The 22,059-nt window shown below is 38.5% G+C and overlaps 1 protein-coding gene across 3 annotated transcripts in view; it reads right to left on the reverse strand.

Moving 5' to 3' along the window:
- Positions 1 to 22,059, reverse strand: part of bbs9 (Bardet-Biedl syndrome 9) — a 430,031-nt gene that overhangs the window by 160,370 nt on the left and 247,602 nt on the right. For all 3 annotated transcript variants that reach the window (XR_010537394.2, XM_073811698.1, XM_065274291.2), the window contains one exon: positions 8,981 to 9,085. Coding sequence is in view for 2 of the 3 variants with exons in the window: in XM_073811698.1 (XP_073667799.1) it covers positions 8,981 to 9,085 (105 nt within the window). In the remaining variant the exon portion in view is untranslated. The remainder of the gene's footprint in view (positions 1 to 8,980; positions 9,086 to 22,059) is intronic.

Consider the following 22,059-nt stretch of genomic DNA (forward strand, 5'->3'; position numbering starts at 1 on the left):
TACACTTACGGGTGAGGGACAAAAAAGCAACGTCCGTTCGGACCGAGATCTATGATTGGTTGAAATTTTTTTGGTCCTACACCCCAAAAAAGTTTGGACAGGTAGCAATAAGAGGCAAGAAAATTTAAATGTACATATAAGGAACAGTTGAACGACCAATTTGCAACTTATTAGGTCAATTGGCAACATGATTGGGTCTCTCAGAGTGGCAGTGTCTGTCAGAGGTCAAGATGGGCAGAGAATCACCAATTCCCCCAATGCTGCAGCAAAAAATAGTTTTCTGAGTTTCTCAGAGAAAAATTGCAAAGAGTTTGAAGTTATCATCATCTACAGTGCATAATATCGTTCAAAGATTCTAAGAATCTAGAACAATCTCTGTGCGTAAGGGTCAAGGCCGGAAAACCATACTTGATGCACGTGATCTTCGGGCTCTTAGACGGCACTGCATCACATACAGGAATGCTACTGTAATGGAAATCACAACATGGGCTCTGGAATACTTCCAGAAAACATTGTCAGTGAACACAATCCACCGTGTCATTCACTGTTGCCAGCTAAAACTCTATAGGTCAAACAAAAAGCCATATCTAAACATGACCCAGAAGCGCAGGTGTTTTCTCTGGACCAAGGCTCATTTAAAATGGACTTTGGCAAAGTGGAAAACTGTTCTGTGGTCCGACGAATCAAAATTTGAAGATCTTTTTGGAAAACTGGGACGCCATTTCATCCGGACTAAAGAGGACAAGGACATCCCAAGTTGTTATTAGCGCTCATTTCAGAAGCCTGCATGTCTGATGGTTTGGGGTTGCATGAGTGCGTGTGGCATGGGCAGCTTACATATCTGGAAAGGCACCATCAATGCTGAAAGGTTTATCCAAGTTCTAGATACATATGCTCCAATGCTCCAATCTTTCAGGGAAGACCTTGCATATTCCAACATTACAATGCCAGACCACATACTTCATCAATTACAACATCATGGCTACGTAGAAGAAGGATCTGAGTACTGAAATGGCCAGCCTGCAGTCCAGATCTGTCACCCACAGAAAACATTCGGCGCATCATAAAGAGGAAGATGCAACAAAGAAGACCTAACAGTTGAGCAACTAGAAGCCTGTTTTAAACAAGAATGGGACAACATTCCTATTCCTAAACATTGGTCCTCCTCCAGCTGTTCCTTATATGTACATTTAACTTTTCTGGCCTCTTATTGCTACCTGTCCCAACTTTTTTTAGAATGTGTAGCTCTCATGAAATCCAAAATGAGCCAATATTTGGCATGACATTTCAAAATGTATCACTTTCAACATTTGAAATGTTATTTATATTCTATTGTGAATAAAATATAAGTTTATGAGATTTGTAAATTATTCCATTACTTTTTTTACTCACAATTTCTACAGTGTCCCAACTTTTACATTTTGAAATGTCATGCCAAATATTGGCTCATTTTGGATTTCATGAGAGCTACACATTCCAAAAAAAGTTGGGACAGGTAGCAATAAGAGGCATGAAAATTTAAATGTACATATAAGGAACAGTTGAACGACCAATTTGCAACTTATTAGGTCAATTGGCAACATGATTGGGTATAAAAAGAGCCTCTCAGAGTGGCAGTGTCTGTCAGAGGTCAAGATGGGCAGAGAATCACCAATTCCCCCAATGCTGCAGCAAATAATAGTTTTCTGAGTTTCTCAGAGAAAAATTGCAAAGAGTTTGAAGTTATCATCATCTACAGTGCATAATATCGTTCAAAGATTCTGAGAATCTGGAACAATCTCTGTGCGTAAGGGTCAAGGCCGGAAAACCATACTTGATGCCCGTGATCTTCGGGCTCTTAGACGGCACTGCATCACATACAGGAATGCTACTGTAATGGAAATCACAACATGGGCTCTGGAATACTTCCAGAAAACATTGTCAGTGCACACAATCCACCGTGTCATTCACTGTTGCCAGCTTAAACTCTATAGGTCAAACAAGAAGCCATATCTAAACATGACCCAGAAGCGCAGGTGTTTTCTCTGGACCAAGGCTCATTTAAAATGGACTTTGGCAAAGTGGAAAACTGTTCTGTGGTCCAACGAATCAAAATTTGAAGATCTTTTTGGAAAACTGGGACGCCATTTCATCCGGACTAAAGAGGACAAGGACATCCCAAGTTGTTATTAGCGCTCATTTCAGAAGCCTGCATCTCTGATGGTTTGGGGTTGCATGAGTGCGTGTGGCATGGGCAGCTTACATATCTGGAAAGGCACCATCAATGCTGAAAGGTTTATCCAAGTTCTAGATACATATGCTCCAATGCTCCAATCTTTCAGGGAAGACCTTGCATATTCCAACATTACAATGCCAGACCACATACTTCATCAATTACAACATCATGGCTACGTAGAAGAAGGATCTGAGTACTGAAATGGCCAGCCTGCAGTCCAGATCTGTCACCCACAGAAAACATTCGGCGCATCATAAAGAGGAAGATGCAACAAAGAAGACCTAACAGTTGAGCAACTAGAAGCCTGTTTTAAACAAGAATGGGACAACATTCCTATTCCTAAACATTAGTCCTCCTCCAGCTGTTCCTTATATGTACATTTAACTTTTCTGGCCTCTTATTGCTACCTGTCCCAACTTTTTTTAGAATGTGTAGCTCTCATGAAATCCAAAATGAGCCAATATTTGGCATGACATTTCAAAATGTATCACTTTCAACATTTGAAATGTTATTTATATTCTATTGTGAATAAAATATAAGTTTATGAGATTTGTAAATTATTCCATTACTTTTTTTACTCACAATTTCTACAGTGTCCCAACTTTTACATTTTGAAATGTCATGCCAAATATTGGCTCATTTTGGATTTCATGAGAGCTACACATTCCAAAAAAAGTTGGGACAGGTAGCAATAAGAGGCATGAAAATTTAAATGTACATATAAGGAACAGTTGAACGACCAATTTGCAACTTATTAGGTCAATTAGCAACATGATTGGGTATAAAAAGAGCCTCTCAGAGTGGCAGTGTCTGTCAGAGGTCAAGATGGGCAGAGAATCACCAATTCCCCCAATGCTGCAGCAAATAATAGTTTTCTGAGTTTCTCAGAGAAAAATTGCAAAGAGTTTGAAGTTATCATCATCTACAGTGCATAATATCGTTCAAAGATTCTGAGAATCTGGAACAATCTCTGTGCGTAAGGGTCAAGGCCGGAAAACCATACTTGATGCCCGTGATCTTCGGGCTCTTAGACGGCACTGCATCACATACAGGAATGCTACTGTAATGGAAATCACAACATGGGCTCTGGAATACTTCCAGAAAACATTGTCAGTGCACACAATCCACCGTGTCATTCACTGTTGCCAGCTTAAACTCTATAGGTCAAACAAGAAGCCATATCTAAACATGACCCAGAAGCGCAGGTGTTTTCTCTGGACCAAGGCACATTTAAAATGGACTTTGGCAAAGTTGAAAACTGTTCTGTGGTCCAACGAATCAAAATTTGAAGATCTTTTTGGAAAACTGGGACGCCATTTCATCCGGACTAAAGAGGACAAGGACATCCCAAGTTGTTATTAGCGCTCATTTCAGAAGCCTGCATCTCTGATGGTTTGGAGTTGCATGAGTGCGTGTGGCATGGGCAGCTTACACATCTGGAAAGGCACCATCAATGCTGAAAGGTTTATCCAAGTTCTAGATACATATGCTCCAATGCAAACGTTGTCTCTTTCAGGGAAGACCTTGCATATTCAAACATGACAATGCCAGACAACATACTTCATCAATTACAACATCATGGCTACGTAGAAGAAGGATCTGAGTACTGAAATGGCCAGCCTGCAGTCCAGATCTGTCACCCACAGAAAACATTCGGCTCATCATAAAGAGGAAGATGCAACAAAGAAGACCTAAGACAGTTGAGCAACTAGAAGCCTGTTTTAGACAAGAATGGGACAACATTCCTATTCCTAAACATTGGTCCTCCTCCAGCTGTTCCTTATATGTACATTTAACTTTTCTGGCCTCTTATTGCTACCTGTCCCAACTTTTTTTTAGAATGTGTAGCTCTCATGAAATCCAAAATGAGCCAATATTTGGCATGACATTTTAAAATGTATCACTTTCAACATTTGAAATGTTATTTATATTCTATTGTGAATAAAATATAAGTTTATGAGATTTGTAAATTATTCCATTACTTTTTTACTCACAATTTCTACAGTGTCCCAACTTTTCCTGATTTGGGGTTGTAGTTAGATAATAGTTAAAAATTTTTACAGTGTGTAAGGGGGTATTAAGGGGACATATCATCACAGTTTTAAAAATATAGTAAGTTAGTGTTAAAGTGAAAATGCACTAAAGATCTTTCTTATAGACAGAATCTTGTCATTTATTTTGTAGGCTATTGGAGATATAGAGTATGCATAGTATTGTAAAACGAACAAGTATGAATACACACAAAGCAGACAGGGAACATACCTGTATATTAGGGATGTGCATCGATGCATAGCGTTCCCATTAAAAAGACCTGTCTAAAATCGATTCTGAATCGTAAGGCTCTGATTCAGTGTTTCATGCACAGCTTCTGCGTGTACTACGGATCCGTGATCAGAAGGAAGTCCTTATCAATGTTAAATCACTAAGAGTTTGACTCGTTTATAACGAGCATTTAAAAAAGCAACACTCGTCAAACACAATCATTCAAAATATTCTCTATTATCATGAAAATACCTGAAACAATCTGAAGAACAGCGATATAAATATGCCTCTAGATATTTCCTGGAGTAGTGTTTGTAATGATACTTCTTCTGTGGCACAAATGGAGTTTCTGCACAAAAGCGCCCTATGGCTTTTGAATGTGGCGGCATTTCACTGTAATTCATTCAAATTCATTGATTGAGAAAACGCGCATTTGCAAGATTAATTGTCACAACCCTACTGTATATAAGATCTTTAAATAAGCAGATTATAAATATAAATGGTGCTATCGGGTGATGTGATGATCATGGAGTCTGTTTTGAGGAGGTCTTGTTGCTCTTTACTTGCACCTTCGTCTCTTTCTTGTCTTTCTAAAACAAGATGTGTGTAGCCTACTGTGAGCAAATGTCGCGTCAAGCTATACGTTCCAGCTGCGCACGCGTCACTGATATAAATGCGAGTATTGTCATAGCTTGCTTAAAGTTTAGAAAAGTTTACAACAATTGACAGCTTTATGTGCAGGAACTCCTTTTTTTAACATGGGAGGCCCCTGAACTTCCATTACAAAAATGTTCTGTGGTAATCCTTTGGTATTTCATGTGATAAAACATCACAGGTACCACACAAACTTGTGTGGTATTTGTATAGTATTATGTTGTTTTTTGGGACACTTTACCATATGATTTTGTTGTAATATTCCTGCAGTAATGTTGTGGTATTACTTTCATATTTATGCTGTATTTACCACAGAATTTAGTTGTAAAGTATGTAATATTCCTGCAGTATTCTTGTGGGATTGTGTTGTATTAATTTCATATTTCTGTGGTATTTACCACATGATTCTCTAATGTAATATTCATGCAGTATTCCTGTAATAGTCTTGTGGTATTACTTTCATATTTCTGCGATATTTCATCTTTTACCCTGTCTGTGAATAAATGTAAGAAAAATGCAAGAAATTAGTAAAAAAACTGATTTTATTAAACAAACCACGTAAAATCACTTATAAGTAAATAGAGGCAACGGTTTCTTTAGTGAATATCCACTTCTGGTACTTCTGCTTTCCCCCTTCATGCTGTCTGTCATTGCAGATTCTGTGTCCTGCTTGCTTTTGTCACAGCATCTGTGAAAAAGTATATAATCGTCCTGTACCCTGATTCCTCCTCCTGTGCTGGATCCGTCGGCACCCCTGTTGTCGTCATGCTCCTTGGCTCTTCCTCCGTTGCTAGCTCTGTGCGACCCATCTGCCTCACCTCGGACCTCTCCTACACCAGCGTGGCCTGAAAGAGAGCTCCCATCCACGCCTCAGATCTCTGGTCCCACTACGCCACCACAGCTTGGACACCCGTCACCTGCACCTTGCCTCACCATTCCCTCATCACCGCGGCCTGTCTGCCCGGAGGCTCCACTGGGTTCCTTCGGGACCGTCTGAGGTCGACATCCTTCCTACAACACGGACTTCCGCTATTTCGGCTATGCCTCTCACCTGCACCCCAACGTCTACGTCGGACTCCTCCCTTCCTATCATATTCTCCTTCCTTTTGTCATCACGACGCAAGGACGCGCCTATTCAAGGGAGGCGTTATGTCACACTTTGTCTCGTATTGACTGTACCCGTCTTCATTTGTCTTGATTAGTTTGCTCCCACCTGCACCTGTTTAGCTCCCTCATCACTTTGTGTATTTATACTCCCTGTTCAGTTCCTTCCTTTGTCGGTTATTGTTAATGTTACGTCCTTGTGTATGCCATGTCATTGTGTTTAAACCTCAGTAAAACTTTAATGTTATTTGTATCCTCGACTCCTCATCTTCCTTACTGGAGGAAAGTGACACATACACTTTTATCCAAAGGGATTTAATGAAGTGAGAAAAACAATGAAGCATTTCATCCTATGAAGACAACATGAGAAATGCTAAAATATCACAATTCATATGTATACTGCACTGTAGCTGTATTTTTCTAACTATATAGTAATAATAATTATATACCTTTTTAAATGTTCATGGTAAGACAAGTAAATTAAGATCACTACTCATAGTGCTTTGCAGGCCCGCCACAAGCTTGTGAAGAGGTCAAACTGACAGCACTCAAGCTACACCAAATCAACGCATAACATTAAGTCTTTCCCCGCCAGCGTTTTTTAAAAAGTTGCCAACCAGCGCCAACATTTTTCATGATTTTCACAAAAGTTTAATGTCTTAAGAACAACTAAGATTCCACTCTGAGAGAAACCCAATTTACAACATGGAGTAGAAGCCATTAAAAGATCGATTTCCCTGTAACCTCTCGCCTGAAGACAAATTTCGTTATCCAGAACGCGTGTCTCTGTGTTTAAAATGAATCAGGTGATGACGCAACACTCACGAAATGGACTGGGCAGACGTTTATTGCTATCAGGTGTTCATTTTTAACTGAATGGACAAAACCTTAGGATAATTAAAGGCACACAGCAGAACTTTTTGGCCACTAGGGGGCGCTAGACATATATTTTTCACGCCTAGCGCCCCTAGAGGCCACAAGCGCCGCAGCACTGTCGCAAAGGAAAAGAACTGGCCAACCTTAAAACTAAACTAAAAACTAAACCTTTAAAAACTAAACGCTAAACGATCAACATTTTGAGGTATCAGGGAGAAACGCAGTCATGTTACAACTTTCTGATGAGGAACTTGTGGCAGAAGCCATTTCTCAATCTGAAGGTTGCAGCCTTTGAATGTTGTATTTCTAAGGTGCATACGTCATCAAGACGTATTTCAGAATATTAACAATTATAAAGTTGACTATTATACTTAGTTAATCGTAAATTGTTGCAGTATGCTTATGTTTACCTTAATAAACCAGGTTTGATGATGTATGCAGCCTGCATATTTGACCTCTGGAGGCTGCAGCCTTTCAATTGAGAAACGACCAGAAGTACTTCCTTGCCTTTTTCGAAACAAATAATCTTACATCGTCCCTCTCTCCCTCGCCACCAGGATTTTCCGGAATGGCGCTCGTTTTTCCTGTTTTCCTGAACGCAGCAAATGAGGAAGAGAGAAACGCTCAGATCTGCTTGGTGAATGAATAGGGATTGGTGGATGAATAGGGTTTGGTTTTTCACTGTGTGTGTTTGAGCAAGTTTGACTGCTATTGCATCCTGGATTGTAATGTAAATACCATAGACAGTAAAAGAAAGGTAAATACGTAAACACGTGAATGAGGCATCTGAATACAGGGAACTATATGCAAGATAATCGCCGTCATTTATAAAGAAGATCGCATTTATGTATGAATCAAGATCGTGAGTTTATATAAAAAAAATTGCCTTATAGGAGAATTGCACGGTGCCACAGAGTCACACAATAGAAGTTGCTCTCTACACTCCTGAAGTAGCCTCCAGCAAAATTCACATTAAAAAACATGTGTGGAGGAAGTGACGTATGCCGTAAAGCAGTCGAATTTTTGTAGTTTTTTTGTGCTCTGGTTACTACCAGAAACCCTGGTAGTAACCAAAAGTTTTAAAGTACGAGTAAAAACGATACAGACCCCGTCAGGCTATGGTAGACATGTCATTCAACATATTTAAAGTCAATGTACTATCACAAGGGTTTTGAAAATTTATTATGAAGGTTGAAAAATTACATGGTGTCGCTTTAATTATAGTTTTATTACTTTTTGGATTGATCACTGTTTTCATGACTGAATAGACGGACCCTCGTGAAAAATAATAATTTTTTTAATTTCTTTTTTTAATATTTGTATAACCATGATTTGAGAAATAAATGTTAATTAAATAATACTACCACACAAAAACAATAGAAAAACCACATATGGCATTTAATGGTAAATTCCTGTGATACAGCACAACAAAAAGTGCTGTGGTAATCTGTCATATTTTGCTCTGTCCAAACTCTTTGATTTTACCACACAAAAACAACAGAAAAACCACATATGGCATCTAATTGGAAATTCTTGTGATACAGTACAACAAAAAGTGCTGTGATAATCCTGTCTTATTATGCTCCACACATTTGTTGTGTGGAAGATTCTTGTTGTACCGAAGCAGTACCACAGTATTACCAAAGGACTTTTTTGTAAGGGTTGGAAGGCCCCTGGGCTTCAGCCCAGGTAAGCCCGTGCATTAAAACGGCCTTGACAGTAGTACAGTGTTATAAATATTCCCTACTTCTGGCAGGGCCACACACAGGGCCACAAACTAATGTACTTCTATTTCTAAAAAATGTGAGCACAAATGTTGCCTTTACTAATACCTTAAAACAAGTTGAACTGTGCTGTGATACATCATACCTGTAGCTGAGCTGTAGGACACAGCGACATCTAGACACAGATCAGATGGAGGATAGGGACCATTTAGAAATGCTGAGAACTTCACCACTAATTCGCAGCCACTGCCTGTAAAAAAAAAAAAAACAAGAAACACATTGTTCATTCATTGTTTGTTGTTAACAAAGACAACTTTTTGTCAAATAAAAGGCAGCACATGTAAAGACTAATAATTTTTGGATACATTAAATGCATAGTTTAGTCATTATACTCTTCTTTGCAGCTGATTGGTTCTCATAAAGCTGGCAGTGTGGCCAATCTGTCCATCCTGTCCAACAAACTCATCATTGGCAGGGAAGCGTTTTCTCCTAATTAACAAGATAACTCTTCAGTGACATGGGAAAGAGTAAATACATCCTATAAGATTCATAGCTTAAAACATCCTTCCGATCCAAAACAAAAGCTTTTATGTAATTGTTCTGTGTGAAAAAAAAATGTATGTAGAATAACTGTATATGTAATGTCACAATGTAGATTTGTTTTCATATGACCTGTCCCCCAAAGCAACTGCCACTCATCATCATATTAGTAAGCCCTGCCCACTGTCATTCAACCAGAGGAGTGACTCAAGTGGAATGGAAGGAGTAGTTGTTTACAATAAAATTGTAAAAACAGTAAGATCGCAATGTCAGACAAATATTGCTGTTGCTGGCTGTGGAAAACGAGCGTCTGTGTAAGCATCTGACTTGTGTACAGACCATTGACTTTTTTAAAACCAAACAAAAATCCCACAAACTGTAAGCAACGCATTTCATTTAAATAATATTTTGTAAACAGGAATGATCTATTCCATTAATCTGTGAGTTTTGAATTACATTGCGCAAGACAATTCTCCCTGAAAAGGGATAGTTCAGTGAAAAATGAAAATAAACTGATTTACCCGTGATTTACCATCAAGCCATCCAAGATACATATGTCCATCATACTTCAGACAAACACAAATTTGGTTATTATAGAAAATGCCATGGCCCTTCAAAGCTTTATAACAGTAGAAAACACGGTCCACATGACTTTCAAGCCCAAAATAGTGCATCTATTCTTTACAGAAGCAATCCACACGGCTTCAGGATGTTTAAAAAGGCCTTCTGATGTTTATCAATGTGATATTGTAAGAAAAATATCCATATTTAAAACCTTATTATCTATAATAACTAGCTTTCAGTAGGAAGCAATGCACATTCACCAGATTTTTTTAGTGAATTTAAAAATTACTCCAGAAATCATAAAAGAAGCATAGATTACTGGTCTGGATTACCAAAATAATAATAATAATAATATTAATAATTATTATTATTCATTACATTTATATAGTTATTTTCTGCAGCAGCACTCAAAGCGCTTTACATAAAGGGGGATTCTTCTCAACCACCAGCAGCGTGCAGCATTCACCTGGATGATGCGACAGCAGCCATTTTGTGCCAGAATGAAATTAGAAAAAAATATATATCAACAAATAAAACTCAAATGTTAAAATGTAGCCTTCTTAACATTACCAATAAAGCCCCTTTTATCAATCATTACAGACCATACCTTGGATGCGCTCTGCTTTACAGAAACCTGACTTAAATCTGACAATTTAATTAGTTTAAATGAATCCACCCTATATATTATTACTATATTATTACAAGCACAAACCTCTAGTTAAAAGGGTAGAGGGGGTGGTGTTAATATAATAAAATATTTAAAGTAAATCATAAATCTGAACTAAAATGTAATTAATTTAAAATAATGTTGCAAAATATGGAACTAACTGATCATAACAACAAACAGCTTTCTTTCGTCCTAGCTACTATGTACAGACCTCCGGGCCACCATACAGACTTTCTTAAAGAAATTGCAGATTTACTTTCTGAGCTAGTAGTCACTGTAGATAAAGATCTTATCGTTGGTGACTTTAATATACTAGTCGGGGAGCCAAAGTCTCAAAAATGGGTTGAACCTGACATGGTCTGCCATACTTTTTATTTGTGTTTTTTCTGTTAACTTTGACCCCAAGAACCAATAATTGGAGGGTCTGCTCTGCCGGAAATATCGCAAAAAAATTGTGGCCATTTTAGTGTATGCACCCTTTATTTTAATCAGAAAATTGTGAAAATTAATTTTTTTCCTCAAATCCTCAGTGGGTTGGGTAAGCTGTGAATAAATGCATTCCTGATACACAGAACACATGTGCTGACAAAATCCACTGAAGAAATAACTCTTAAAACACATTTCTGCATAATTTGGCCATCAATTTTAATGTTTTTAATTTGTTTCACTTTTTTCCAATATTTTCATTTTTACTTCATTGGCAATCAACTATTCCCCCAAGTTATGACATCAGTCAATATGCATGGGCGCGGGAAGTGGGGTGCTGCAGGTGCTGCAGCACCCCCTGGTGGCAAAGATTTAAAACTGCAGCGACCATAAAATGATAGCTTATAAATATTTCTGATTGTTGTTTGTTACTGTTCCAAGACATTTTGTATGTCATGTTTGGGCTGTGTGATGAAGAGAGAATTATTAATTTAGTAATTTTAAAATTATTTAATTTATTTCAGTGTGTATTAGCCAATCAAATTTGTTTTGACGACGTGATTGTGATTCAGCCGATAAGCTGCGTAGGCTACGTATAAGCATAACACACAAGCACGCACACTCACAGCCACATAGAACGAATTACTAGGCTATCTGTAGCCTATCAGCTTCGCAATGTCTCAGAAGATAATTTTAGATTTTTTTCAATCACACAGCCCAAAAGTCCCGAGGACTAGCGTTATTTCTCCAAATAACTCCTTATCCTGCATATCAGAAAAAGGTAATCTTTTCAAAAACTATTTAACGCACATGTAAATGTAACAGAACATTTAAAGTAAACATTTAAAGTAAAAAAGATTGAATTAAATTATTAAAACGACATGAAAGGAACTAAATTGTAAAGCCTCGATGTACAATAAGGAACCTGCGCATTTAAGAGTGGTGGGCATTTAAAAAATTAATGTAAATTATTCCCATGCATCGATTTTAATGTTAAACATCTATAAATCCAAATTAATACATATGGAATATATTCCGACAATTTAGGGTATGATGTTTGAATTTTAAAGTCGAAAAATATCTTATTTTTACACCGCTGCGCAGAAGGCATTGCAAACTGAAACAAAACTTAAGAAAAAAATATTACATTTACGTTTAAAAAATAGAATTAAATGAAACCCGTGAATTGAAAGGTCCACTAATCGCCTTAACTCGAGTGATGTCAATAAAGTTTCCATGTTAGAAATTATAATTAAAAACTTAAAAAAAAGCAAAGGAAAACAAAGCCGGCGTACTGGCACGAGTGAGAATGTATAACTGGTTCCATACCTCTGACTTTCCTCCAAACTTGCTTAAAGTTACTTCTCCTGTTTTTCTTTTTTTCTTTACATCTTCAAACTCCGTGTTGCCTTTAAGCTACATCATACAGAACAGCAGACCATCTGTGATGGGTGCCAGAGGAGACTCCGCACATGACTCGCGTTGCATTTTGTAACTTTTACAAATCATTTTGTAATTTGTGTAACTTTTTGGACACATTTGTTACTTTGGCCTAAATATAGTCTATATATAATATTTTTGATTATATGGCATAGTTTTCTCCCCACCCAATGAGGATAATAAAATAATGATAAAAAATATGCTTAATCAACGGTCCGGCCCGACCAGAGGATAGTAGCAGAAAATAACGACCCTGGCTGCAGAGAATCTAAACTCTACTATGTTGCAATAGGCTATATAGTTTGTACGCACCGTCAGCTCAGCTGTACATTATGGATGGGAGGTGCGAGTGAGAATAGAATAAAAAGCTTGTGAACAACTTTAGAATTCTATAACTCTATACACCCCCCCCCCCACCGCCGCATCCGCAACCCAGCACCCCCTACCGAAAATATCTTCCCGCGCCTCTGTCAATATGCCATTCTTTTCACCAAACAGTATACATTCCACAGAAAAAAATATAAAAATCCAACAAAAATCAATGGATCTGTGATGATTTCTCTACTAGTTGGCAATCAACAGGCTCAGAACCTTAATAGAATTTTTGGCTACTTTCAAGATTCCGAAAGACATACTGGATAACATGATTGTTAATGTCCACATTATTAAACATCATGGTCTAGGGATCTTTTTAATTTCAACATAACCCTGTTCTCCCAATGGAAATGTGTCACACAATAAATATAATACAGCAAAATGACTTTAATTATTTTATTGCCTCAGATGACAACTATTACAACTTTAAAGAGACACTTCACCCATTTGCATTAAGCTTTGTAGCTTTAGAAACCCAGTCATGTTTTTGAATGGCCGTGCATCATTTTTAGTTTTCCCTGAGACGGGAGAAATACAGATTTCAGTGTTGCACTTCCTTCTTTCAATGATGTAAAAATCGTCATTTTGCGTCATTGAAAGAAGGAATTGCTATATCTTTGTCGAGGGTTTAAGGCTACAAACACTCTGTCCTCATTTTTCCGGGGGGGGGGGGGGGTGTGTGGCTATATATGGGACCCACTCATGCTACAGACCTATTACAGATCAGTGGGTGGGACTTACGAAAATACACAAAAATAAATGATACAGCTGCCATCTTTTTGGAAGCTAAGCTAAAAGGTGCTGTGGAGCCAGGCTTGATTTTTTTCAACAATGGTGGAAGGTTATCAATATGATATGGAAGAGGGTGATTTCGAAAGCGTGATGTTCGAATCGGATGTTCATGGCTATCTTTATGAGCCATAATACAGGGAAGAGCAGCTGAGGCAGATGGAGGAACAGGAGGTAGAAGACAGAGGTAGAAGACCTGCCTGTAGAAGGTAGAAGACGAGGTAGAAGACCTGCCTGTCGCAGGCGAGGAGCCTGGACTGACTCGAGCTGGGAGGGACTGGTTGTGCCTGTGCTCTCACTGTGCGCCTACAGACACAATAATGGAGTCCGTCTGCTGCAGAGAATTTCAAAGATGCCAGTTTCTTCTGAACGAAATTGCTACATCAGATAAGGATATGGATGTGTGTGTGATGAACCACCCAATCTTCGCACCGCATATGGACAGCAGGGTTCTGGATACATATTTTAGAATACCAAAGGTCGACTGGAAGTGACAGCAAATGCTTGCAGGGACAAACGGACGTCTGACTATAAAGTAAATGTTTCTATTTTGTTTGGGAGTGGCTTGCAGAGCTGTGCATTGTGGGAGTTGTTGTCTTCCATACAAATGCACCCTAAAGTCACTTTCTGTATTTTTTCGGTCGAATAGGCAGCACTTTTGAAATGTATTACTAAAAATATGACCCAGTTTCAATAAAGATAAATCGTGATAAAAGATACATCCCCCTCTCTCTCTAACACATACAAACAGCTAGGTAGGTTGGCTGAACCATGTGTGCCCGCTTACACACAGCCAACTGATGCAGGGATCGGCGAAGGTGTAATAGGAGGACATCTTCAGTTAGTGGAAGGCAACTCATGTCTCCTTTGATGCTCACAAAGAGGTGGGCTCGCAGTGCATCTAGAGTACTATCAAAGTCACTCCTGTCATAGAGTGACACCTTGTATCGCTGTGCTGTTGTTATTAACCTTTTCCTGAACATCAAGGCTTTCCTCAGGATCACCGTACCTGCACAGTGGCAGAAGGTCTGTCAGGTGTTTAATAGCAGTTGTGTAGGCCCGCCTTTAGCACAGATAGCTCACTGTGTCACATCCGGTAAGTATGTAGGTGCTGAGGGATGTAGGATCTGAAGCAGCAACATTATAGTTCCCTGTCAGAGCTTCTGTGATGGCATGAAAAAGTAGGCAGATATCCATCGTCTTCACCCACAGCTCCTGCAGCCCATCCATGTGAGTGATGTAGTACATGCACATCATGATCACATCTGTGTCAGTTGCAACAACTACAGGTCATTCGACATGTGGAGTCATATTGTAGGTGTGGCTTCCACATGTTCCCAGTGTCTTGTCACTGTCATGATCTTGCCAGACCTTAGTATAGGTTCAGGTCTATGTTCTGAGGGCAAGGTCATGGCAGCATTGTGGTTTATGTGGGGACACGTGTTTTTTCACATCATGTATGTGTGACACGTGTTTCCAGTGTCTTGTCACTTTTACCCTTCTCCCTTATGTACTCGTGTCTTACGTAATTAATTATGTTCACCTGTTCCCCATTGATGTGGTGTCTTTATTATGCCCTCTCGTTCTCTGTCGTGTGCGCGTTCATTGTCGAAGTCAGTGTGCATGTTTCATGTGTGTACTGATACCGGTTCCTGTTTTGTTCCCGTGTTTTGGTTTGTGTTTCATCACAGTGTTTAGTTTATCCTCTGTTTTACCCCCACGTGGGTGTTTCTGTTCTGTTTAAATAAATATTCATAGTTTATTTTTGTATATCTTGTCTGCGTTTGGGTTCTTCTTTAGTTTTCCCTTTTTCAGTGTTGACACACCGTGACAGTTACAAATATGTTGAAAAACATGAATCCTAGGCAAGCATAAATCATAAGGTTACAACCACTAATCTGTTCGATATAAATGTGAGTAGACTGATTTGTGAGTCTGATGCATCCGGTGACTTTTTCTGTTTAAACTGAACATGCTATGTCTTAGGGCAAGTCTCAGCAAACGGGAAACAGCTTGCTCAAGCACCGGAAAGGAAACTGAGTTTGATATACTGTGTTAGTATGTGGACAAAGGGGCCATATGCAATGTGACTGTCGTTCCAAGGGGGGCGCAATTTTAATCCAAGGGCGCCATCAAATAGACAGTCAATGCAACAGCCACAGCAAGTGCATCAGAAACTATCTGACAGTAATTACCAGACAAACTGGCATAACAAAACACAATGAAGAAGTCCACATTTATTTGATATTTGATAATGATAATGAAAGTTAACTTTACTTAAATGTAATGGTAAAATGCATATATTTCTTTTGGATACTGGGGTTGAAGTATTATTAATGTCTTCATCTGAATATGAGGGACCACCTACGAATAAATTTGCTCTTTGGGTATTCTAGAAACTGAAATGTATATCCTTTGCCACAATATCCTTTGTCAAAAGAAAGGGAAGATGGCATTAAACCTATTATTTACAAATTTTTGTAACAGGTTTCCTCATACTTACTCGCCATACAACACACCGATTAATCCGGTGGTGAATGTTGATGTAAAGACATGATGTCTTACACAAGAATTAAGAGCAATCAATAAACTGATAATTCTTCTGTCTCCAATTGTTCCAAATGGGCCGACTGTCATAAATTTTTTAACATGCACACATATTTCTGTCATTGATTTGTGTGCTGCTTTTGTCTCTCTGTTCCAGTGCATCCAGACGCGCAGTCACTGCTAGCCTTATAGGATAGGAGGCGCAAATACTAAGAAGGGTATCCTGAATCACCATCCGTCCTCTCCGCTGCGGTGAAAAAGACATTGAAAAAAAAAAACATCGACTTGCTGTCTTCAGTTTGCATTCTGCAGTATGCTGATGACATCATGGTCTCTGCTCTGACTGAAAAGAACTGTGAGAAAGCCTCCATTATCGTCTGCAACATTCTGGGGAACGCTGGCTTCAAAACATAAAAACAAAAGCTCCAGTGGGTCAAGCAAAAGTTCTCGTACCTGGGTCACGTCATAATGCCAGGTCTTTGGAAAAAACCCTCCACAGATCAGATTGAACTGATCCGAAGATAAAATTCCCATGAACTGTGTAACAGCTCCAAAGTTTTCTGGGGTTCATAAACTTTTGTCGCTCATGGAAACCTGAGTGTGCTGCCCATGACAGACATTTGCGGAGTATGATTGATCACAAGGCATCGCCTGCATCACTGATATGCTGGACTGATAAAGCAGAGACTCATTTCATGGCACTGAAACACGCCATTACTACGGCCCCAGCTCTGGGCCATCCGAACTATGCAAAGACTTTTCACCTGCATGCGCGAGAGGCGAAGGGTGTGGCTCTGGGTATCCTTTGGCAACAACAAGGTTGCACTTTTAGGCCAGTGGCATATCTGTTTAGAAAACTAGATAATGTAGTTACAGGTATGCCTGAAATGTCTTTATGCAGTGGCTGCTGATGTTCTGTTTGTACAGGTGGCTGAGAGAACGGTGCTGTCACAGTCAATGACTCTACACATCATATCAAGTAGGTGCATTTTTACACAACACCAGACGGCACAGAGGCGATCTGATTATGAAGCTACACTGTTGGCAACCAAAAATGTAACAATCCAGCCCACTTTTAACATTAATTTTTGGAACTGGTAGACATGACTGAGCACAATCTAAAACATAACTGAATTTTTGAATTGACCACTTCCTGTTCCTCTAGGGCCGATTTAATGGACTGACCCCTAGATGGGGGGGTCAGATCTATATGGATGGCTCATATGCAAAGCCATGGGACAGTGTCTACCTGTGTGGTTATGCTGTGGTGTCGGATACTGGTGAGGTTATTGAAGCCTTTGCTCTAAATTACAACTCAGCACAAGTGGCAGAATTGATAAATAATACAGAATTGATAACTAATACGAGCTTGTGAGTTAATGAAAAAAAAAGCCACAATCTACACAACTCTAAATATGTTTACTCTAAATTTTGTTAAAACATGGGAAGCCTGAGATTTTAAGACAACAGATGGTAAGTCCTTTTCATTTAAAATTCATAATAATTCATTTAAATTTGATAGGACGGTTCACAAAAGCAGTACAGCTACCGTCTCAAGTGGCAATAGTGAAAGTAAAAGGTCATGGATCAGGACATGATCTGTGGGAAACAAGAAGAGAAGATAAGGCTGCCAAAGAAGCAGCTCAAGCACAAATTGAATGACTATTTGAGTGTGATGTCAAAACAGACCTTGCTATGGCTGTGCAAGTGACTAACATACATGATATTAACATAAATTTTTACAGAGTCAACCGACGCAGGCTGACCTCGAACATTGGAGCAAGCATGGTTGTGCACCAGATGAAAAGGGAGTCATGAGAGACGAGAGAGAGAGAGTAGCACTCCCAAAACCGGGACTGGTAAATTTAATAAGAAATTACCATGATCTGTCACATACCAAAGGTGACTCAAGCAACAAATCTATTTTATTATATTGCAGATGTAAAGAAAACCAACAAATTTGATTTTGGAATCATGTCTAACCTGTGCAAAAGTTAACCCGCCTCGACAAACAAAAAAGATGCGTTGCCACACCCCGAGGCACCTTTTCAACATGATCAGATTGATTTCACACGCATGTCGCTGATTGGAAATCTAATATATCTTTTTATCATAAAGAGGATGCGCAAACGGTAGTAAAAATTTTAACAAAAAGAAAATTATTCCTCGTTTTGGCATACCGAAAATAATTGAATCCGACAACGGGACACCTTTTGTGTCCAGAGTAACGTAGCTCTAAGCTAAAGCGTTGTCTATTGATTGGCACCTACAATTAGCAGCTGTCATAGAGAGAACGGATGCGAAAATTAAACAGAGAATAACAAAAGCTGCGTTAGAAACGGGAAAGAAATGGGTAGATTGGCTACTTGCTTTATTATCCGAAATAAGAATGACTCCATCTTCAACCAAATAATTACCTTCATTTGAAATACGAATGGGTAGGCCATTCCCCACCACGTGGGTCAAAGGCCGGTAGGCGCAGGCGTTTCTTCCCCAGGTGACCTGGAGCTGATACAAGAAGACTACCTGGTGTCCATAATTGAGAAATTGAACTCTATCTGTGCTAATGTTTCTTTATCTCTCCCCTCAGAAAAGCCAAATTACCTTTTTGCTCCAGGACAGGTTGTTCTAAATAGGAGCCTGAAGCCCACGAGGGTATGAGAGCCAAAAAACCTCGGCCCAGACACGGTCATGGCTGTGACAAAGACGGGAGTTCTGATTGACAACCAGCTACAGTGGATCCATGCCTCAAGGTTGAAGCACCACTCTGCCATGGATCAGGACACCGGAGACAAACCCAAACAACGACTGCTATTCACGGAGATCAACGGAGAACGATGAGTGAGAGATCTATGGGGGTAATATGATGCCAATATTATTGAAAATGGACAGAGTAAAAGTCACAAATAGATATTACAACTTGTAAACACAAAACGCAATCTACAAATAGATTAAAAATCCACAAACACAGTCCTCGTGATCCGCAAATGTAAAACAAGATCTACAAATCGTCTTTGTGATCCACAAATATAAAGCATGATTTACAAAAAAAAAAAAAATCAGTGACTTGTACTTGAAAACCAGAATTTGAATGAATGTAAAGTGACTTCTTTGCAGATGAATATCATTTTCTATTTGTAGATTGTGTCACATTTGTTTTCAGAATTCTGACACTATTGTTTCGCTTTAGTGACAAAATAATGCCATAATCGTTGAAAATGAAGAGACTACAATTTGTAAACACGAAACAAATCTGCAAATAGATTCCAAATCTGCAAACAAACTCCTCATGATCCGCAAATGTAAAACGAGATCTACAAATATATAAAAATCCACGAACAGACTCTTCATGACATACAAATATAAAATGCGATTTACAAATAGATTTAAAATCCGCAAACCAACTCTTAATGATTCACAAATAGAAATCATCGACTTGTACTTGACAAACAGAATTTAAATGAATGCAAAGTGATTTGTCTGTGCATGAGGGTCATTATTTGTTTGTAGATTGTGTTGCATTTGTTTTCAGAATTTTGGCACAACTGTTTCGCTGTTTTCCATTAAAAAAAATCTACAAATGCCCTCCTCACAATTTGCAAACAAACACAGTCTAACTTGTATTTTCCAACCATTGTAAAAAGACATTCTTACACATTCTGTGCAAAGTTCAGCATGCAAGTGTTGAATCTGTGTTTGCAAATCACTTTCACGAATCCTTCTGCACAAGTCTACAGATCTTTTTGGCACTATCTTTCCGCAGAGTTTGTCACTACAATCCACGCGTGTAGTCAGCCAATCAGGGGTATTGCTTCAAAGTAATGCCACGCCCCCTCAATAAGCTCTTTTCAAAATAAAAGCTGGGCTCACTGCCATTTACCGTTGCCGGTGTTACAGCGCTGAAAGGCGGCCAGACCGCGTTATCGATATTATATTAATGATATTAAAGCATTTATGTATAGCGTGGCAAATATGTAGCATTAACGTGAACTAGAACAACCCCTCGTTTAAGTTATTATCAGTGCCTGACAATTCAGCCGAGGCCATTAAATCGTTAAAAACACTGCATGAAGCAGTTTTATCCTTAAAACATCAGTGTCTCTTCAACGAACATTTGCCGAGCTTCAGCGAGCCAGCTGGATGGAGTGGAGCTGCTAAGGTGACGCAGCTAAAATAAAGCAAGCGGGTGCAACGATAATATTGGATGTAACTTGCCGTAATTAAAAAAACATGAGCCTTATTTGACAGCAGGACTAATTGAACTATTTGACCATATGCATTTGATATACATACCGTGACCGGAATGCACTTACAAATCGCGCTGTTATTAGAAACATTTAACTCTTTCCAGACTGAGCATGGAGACAAAAAAGCACAAGCCGTTTATAGAAGCAGCTGCCTGTCAGCGTGTACGGAATGAAGTCAAAACGGTCTCGGTTTTTAGACCGGCAGTCTGCCTGTGCCATTCCACCCTAATCCGGACTACAAATTACATGTTAATATTATATTCACCATTTACAATCCTTCCTTTAAGGTCTGTTCTGCTTTTAACAGCTCAAAGCTATTACTCTCTGTAGCTTTCGAGTCTGTTGTAGGCTACAGGTAAATTTTGCAGTTGTTTTAGTTAACTTTGCAGAGCATTTTATTGTCGGAAATGGTCCTGGGCTGGGTTTTCCTATAACGATTGAACTTAGCACTCAAGAGCGCTTTCTACAAGGTAAAACGATCGCTCGCAACTGGGTTTTAAGTGCTACTAACCAGTCGCTATCCGTTTGTCAAGTGCTGAAATGTCACTTACTGAATGACTCGTAATTGTAGCAGAAGCTTGTTTAGGCTAATGATCTTCAGCGGATGTTCACTAATATTTTTTAAAATATTATTAATTATTTTTCAATGACTTATTAAATGTTTTAAAAATTTGTGCATCATGAATTATTCTTTTTTCATATTTAGTTAGGACTCGTCCCACTGCGCAATGCCTTCTGCATTTTATAATATAGTTTAGATTTTTCTTTTTATTTGTTGTTTATTATCTATGTTTATTTATTATTAAGGATTATTGCATTGTACCGTAAATATTTATTTGGTTTCTTTAATCAGATGCCATACCCTTCAAAAAAATATTTTTTTACTTTAGCCTAGATGAATTATAGCAGCAATTGGTAGGTACCATTTATCAATATGCTAGTACCAACTTTTACCAAAATTGTATCAAATACGTTTCCTTCTTAATTAATTTATGTTTAGTCATTTAAATTTCATTTCTCGTTTGAATTTTAAATATATTATATTAAAGTAATTTAAACAAATAAACAAAGAAAAAAAACCCAATAAATAAATATAGCCTACATTTAAAACATTACATTATCGTTATTGCAGGAGTGCAATTTGCTGGTTGTCCTGCAGGTGACCTTGTAACACTGCTGTCTTACGATGCACTTATAAATTAACGATTACTCCAGAGCACTCGTAGATCTACGATGATTTTCGAGTGCTACTTAAGCTACAAAGCTTTTGGGAAACGGCCCATAATTCTAAGATGAATTTTAAGATTGTTTTTACGATCTACTTAGCGATGCTTTTGGGAAACCCGGCCCTGCTTGTTTGGAATTTGCCTGGCGCACAGCTCTAGTCAGAAAGATTAAAAGGCGGGCTTTGTTTTAAAAAAATGTAATGCATTTCTTTATATTACAATAATGAACAAGTCACCCATTTATCAAGTATCGATTCATTATTTTCACTTAATCCTTTTTGCTTTTTACAAAAAGTAGAATAGGCACGCATATTCTGCATTTAGCCAAAATTATGACTGTGGCATGAAGAAACTTTCCTATTTTAAACAAACTAAGTACACTGATAAAAATAATATGAAAAAT

This window comes from Paramisgurnus dabryanus, chromosome 13 (assembly GCF_030506205.2).
Source record: "Paramisgurnus dabryanus chromosome 13, PD_genome_1.1, whole genome shotgun sequence".
NCBI classification, from domain to species: domain Eukaryota; kingdom Metazoa; phylum Chordata; class Actinopteri; order Cypriniformes; family Cobitidae; genus Paramisgurnus; species Paramisgurnus dabryanus.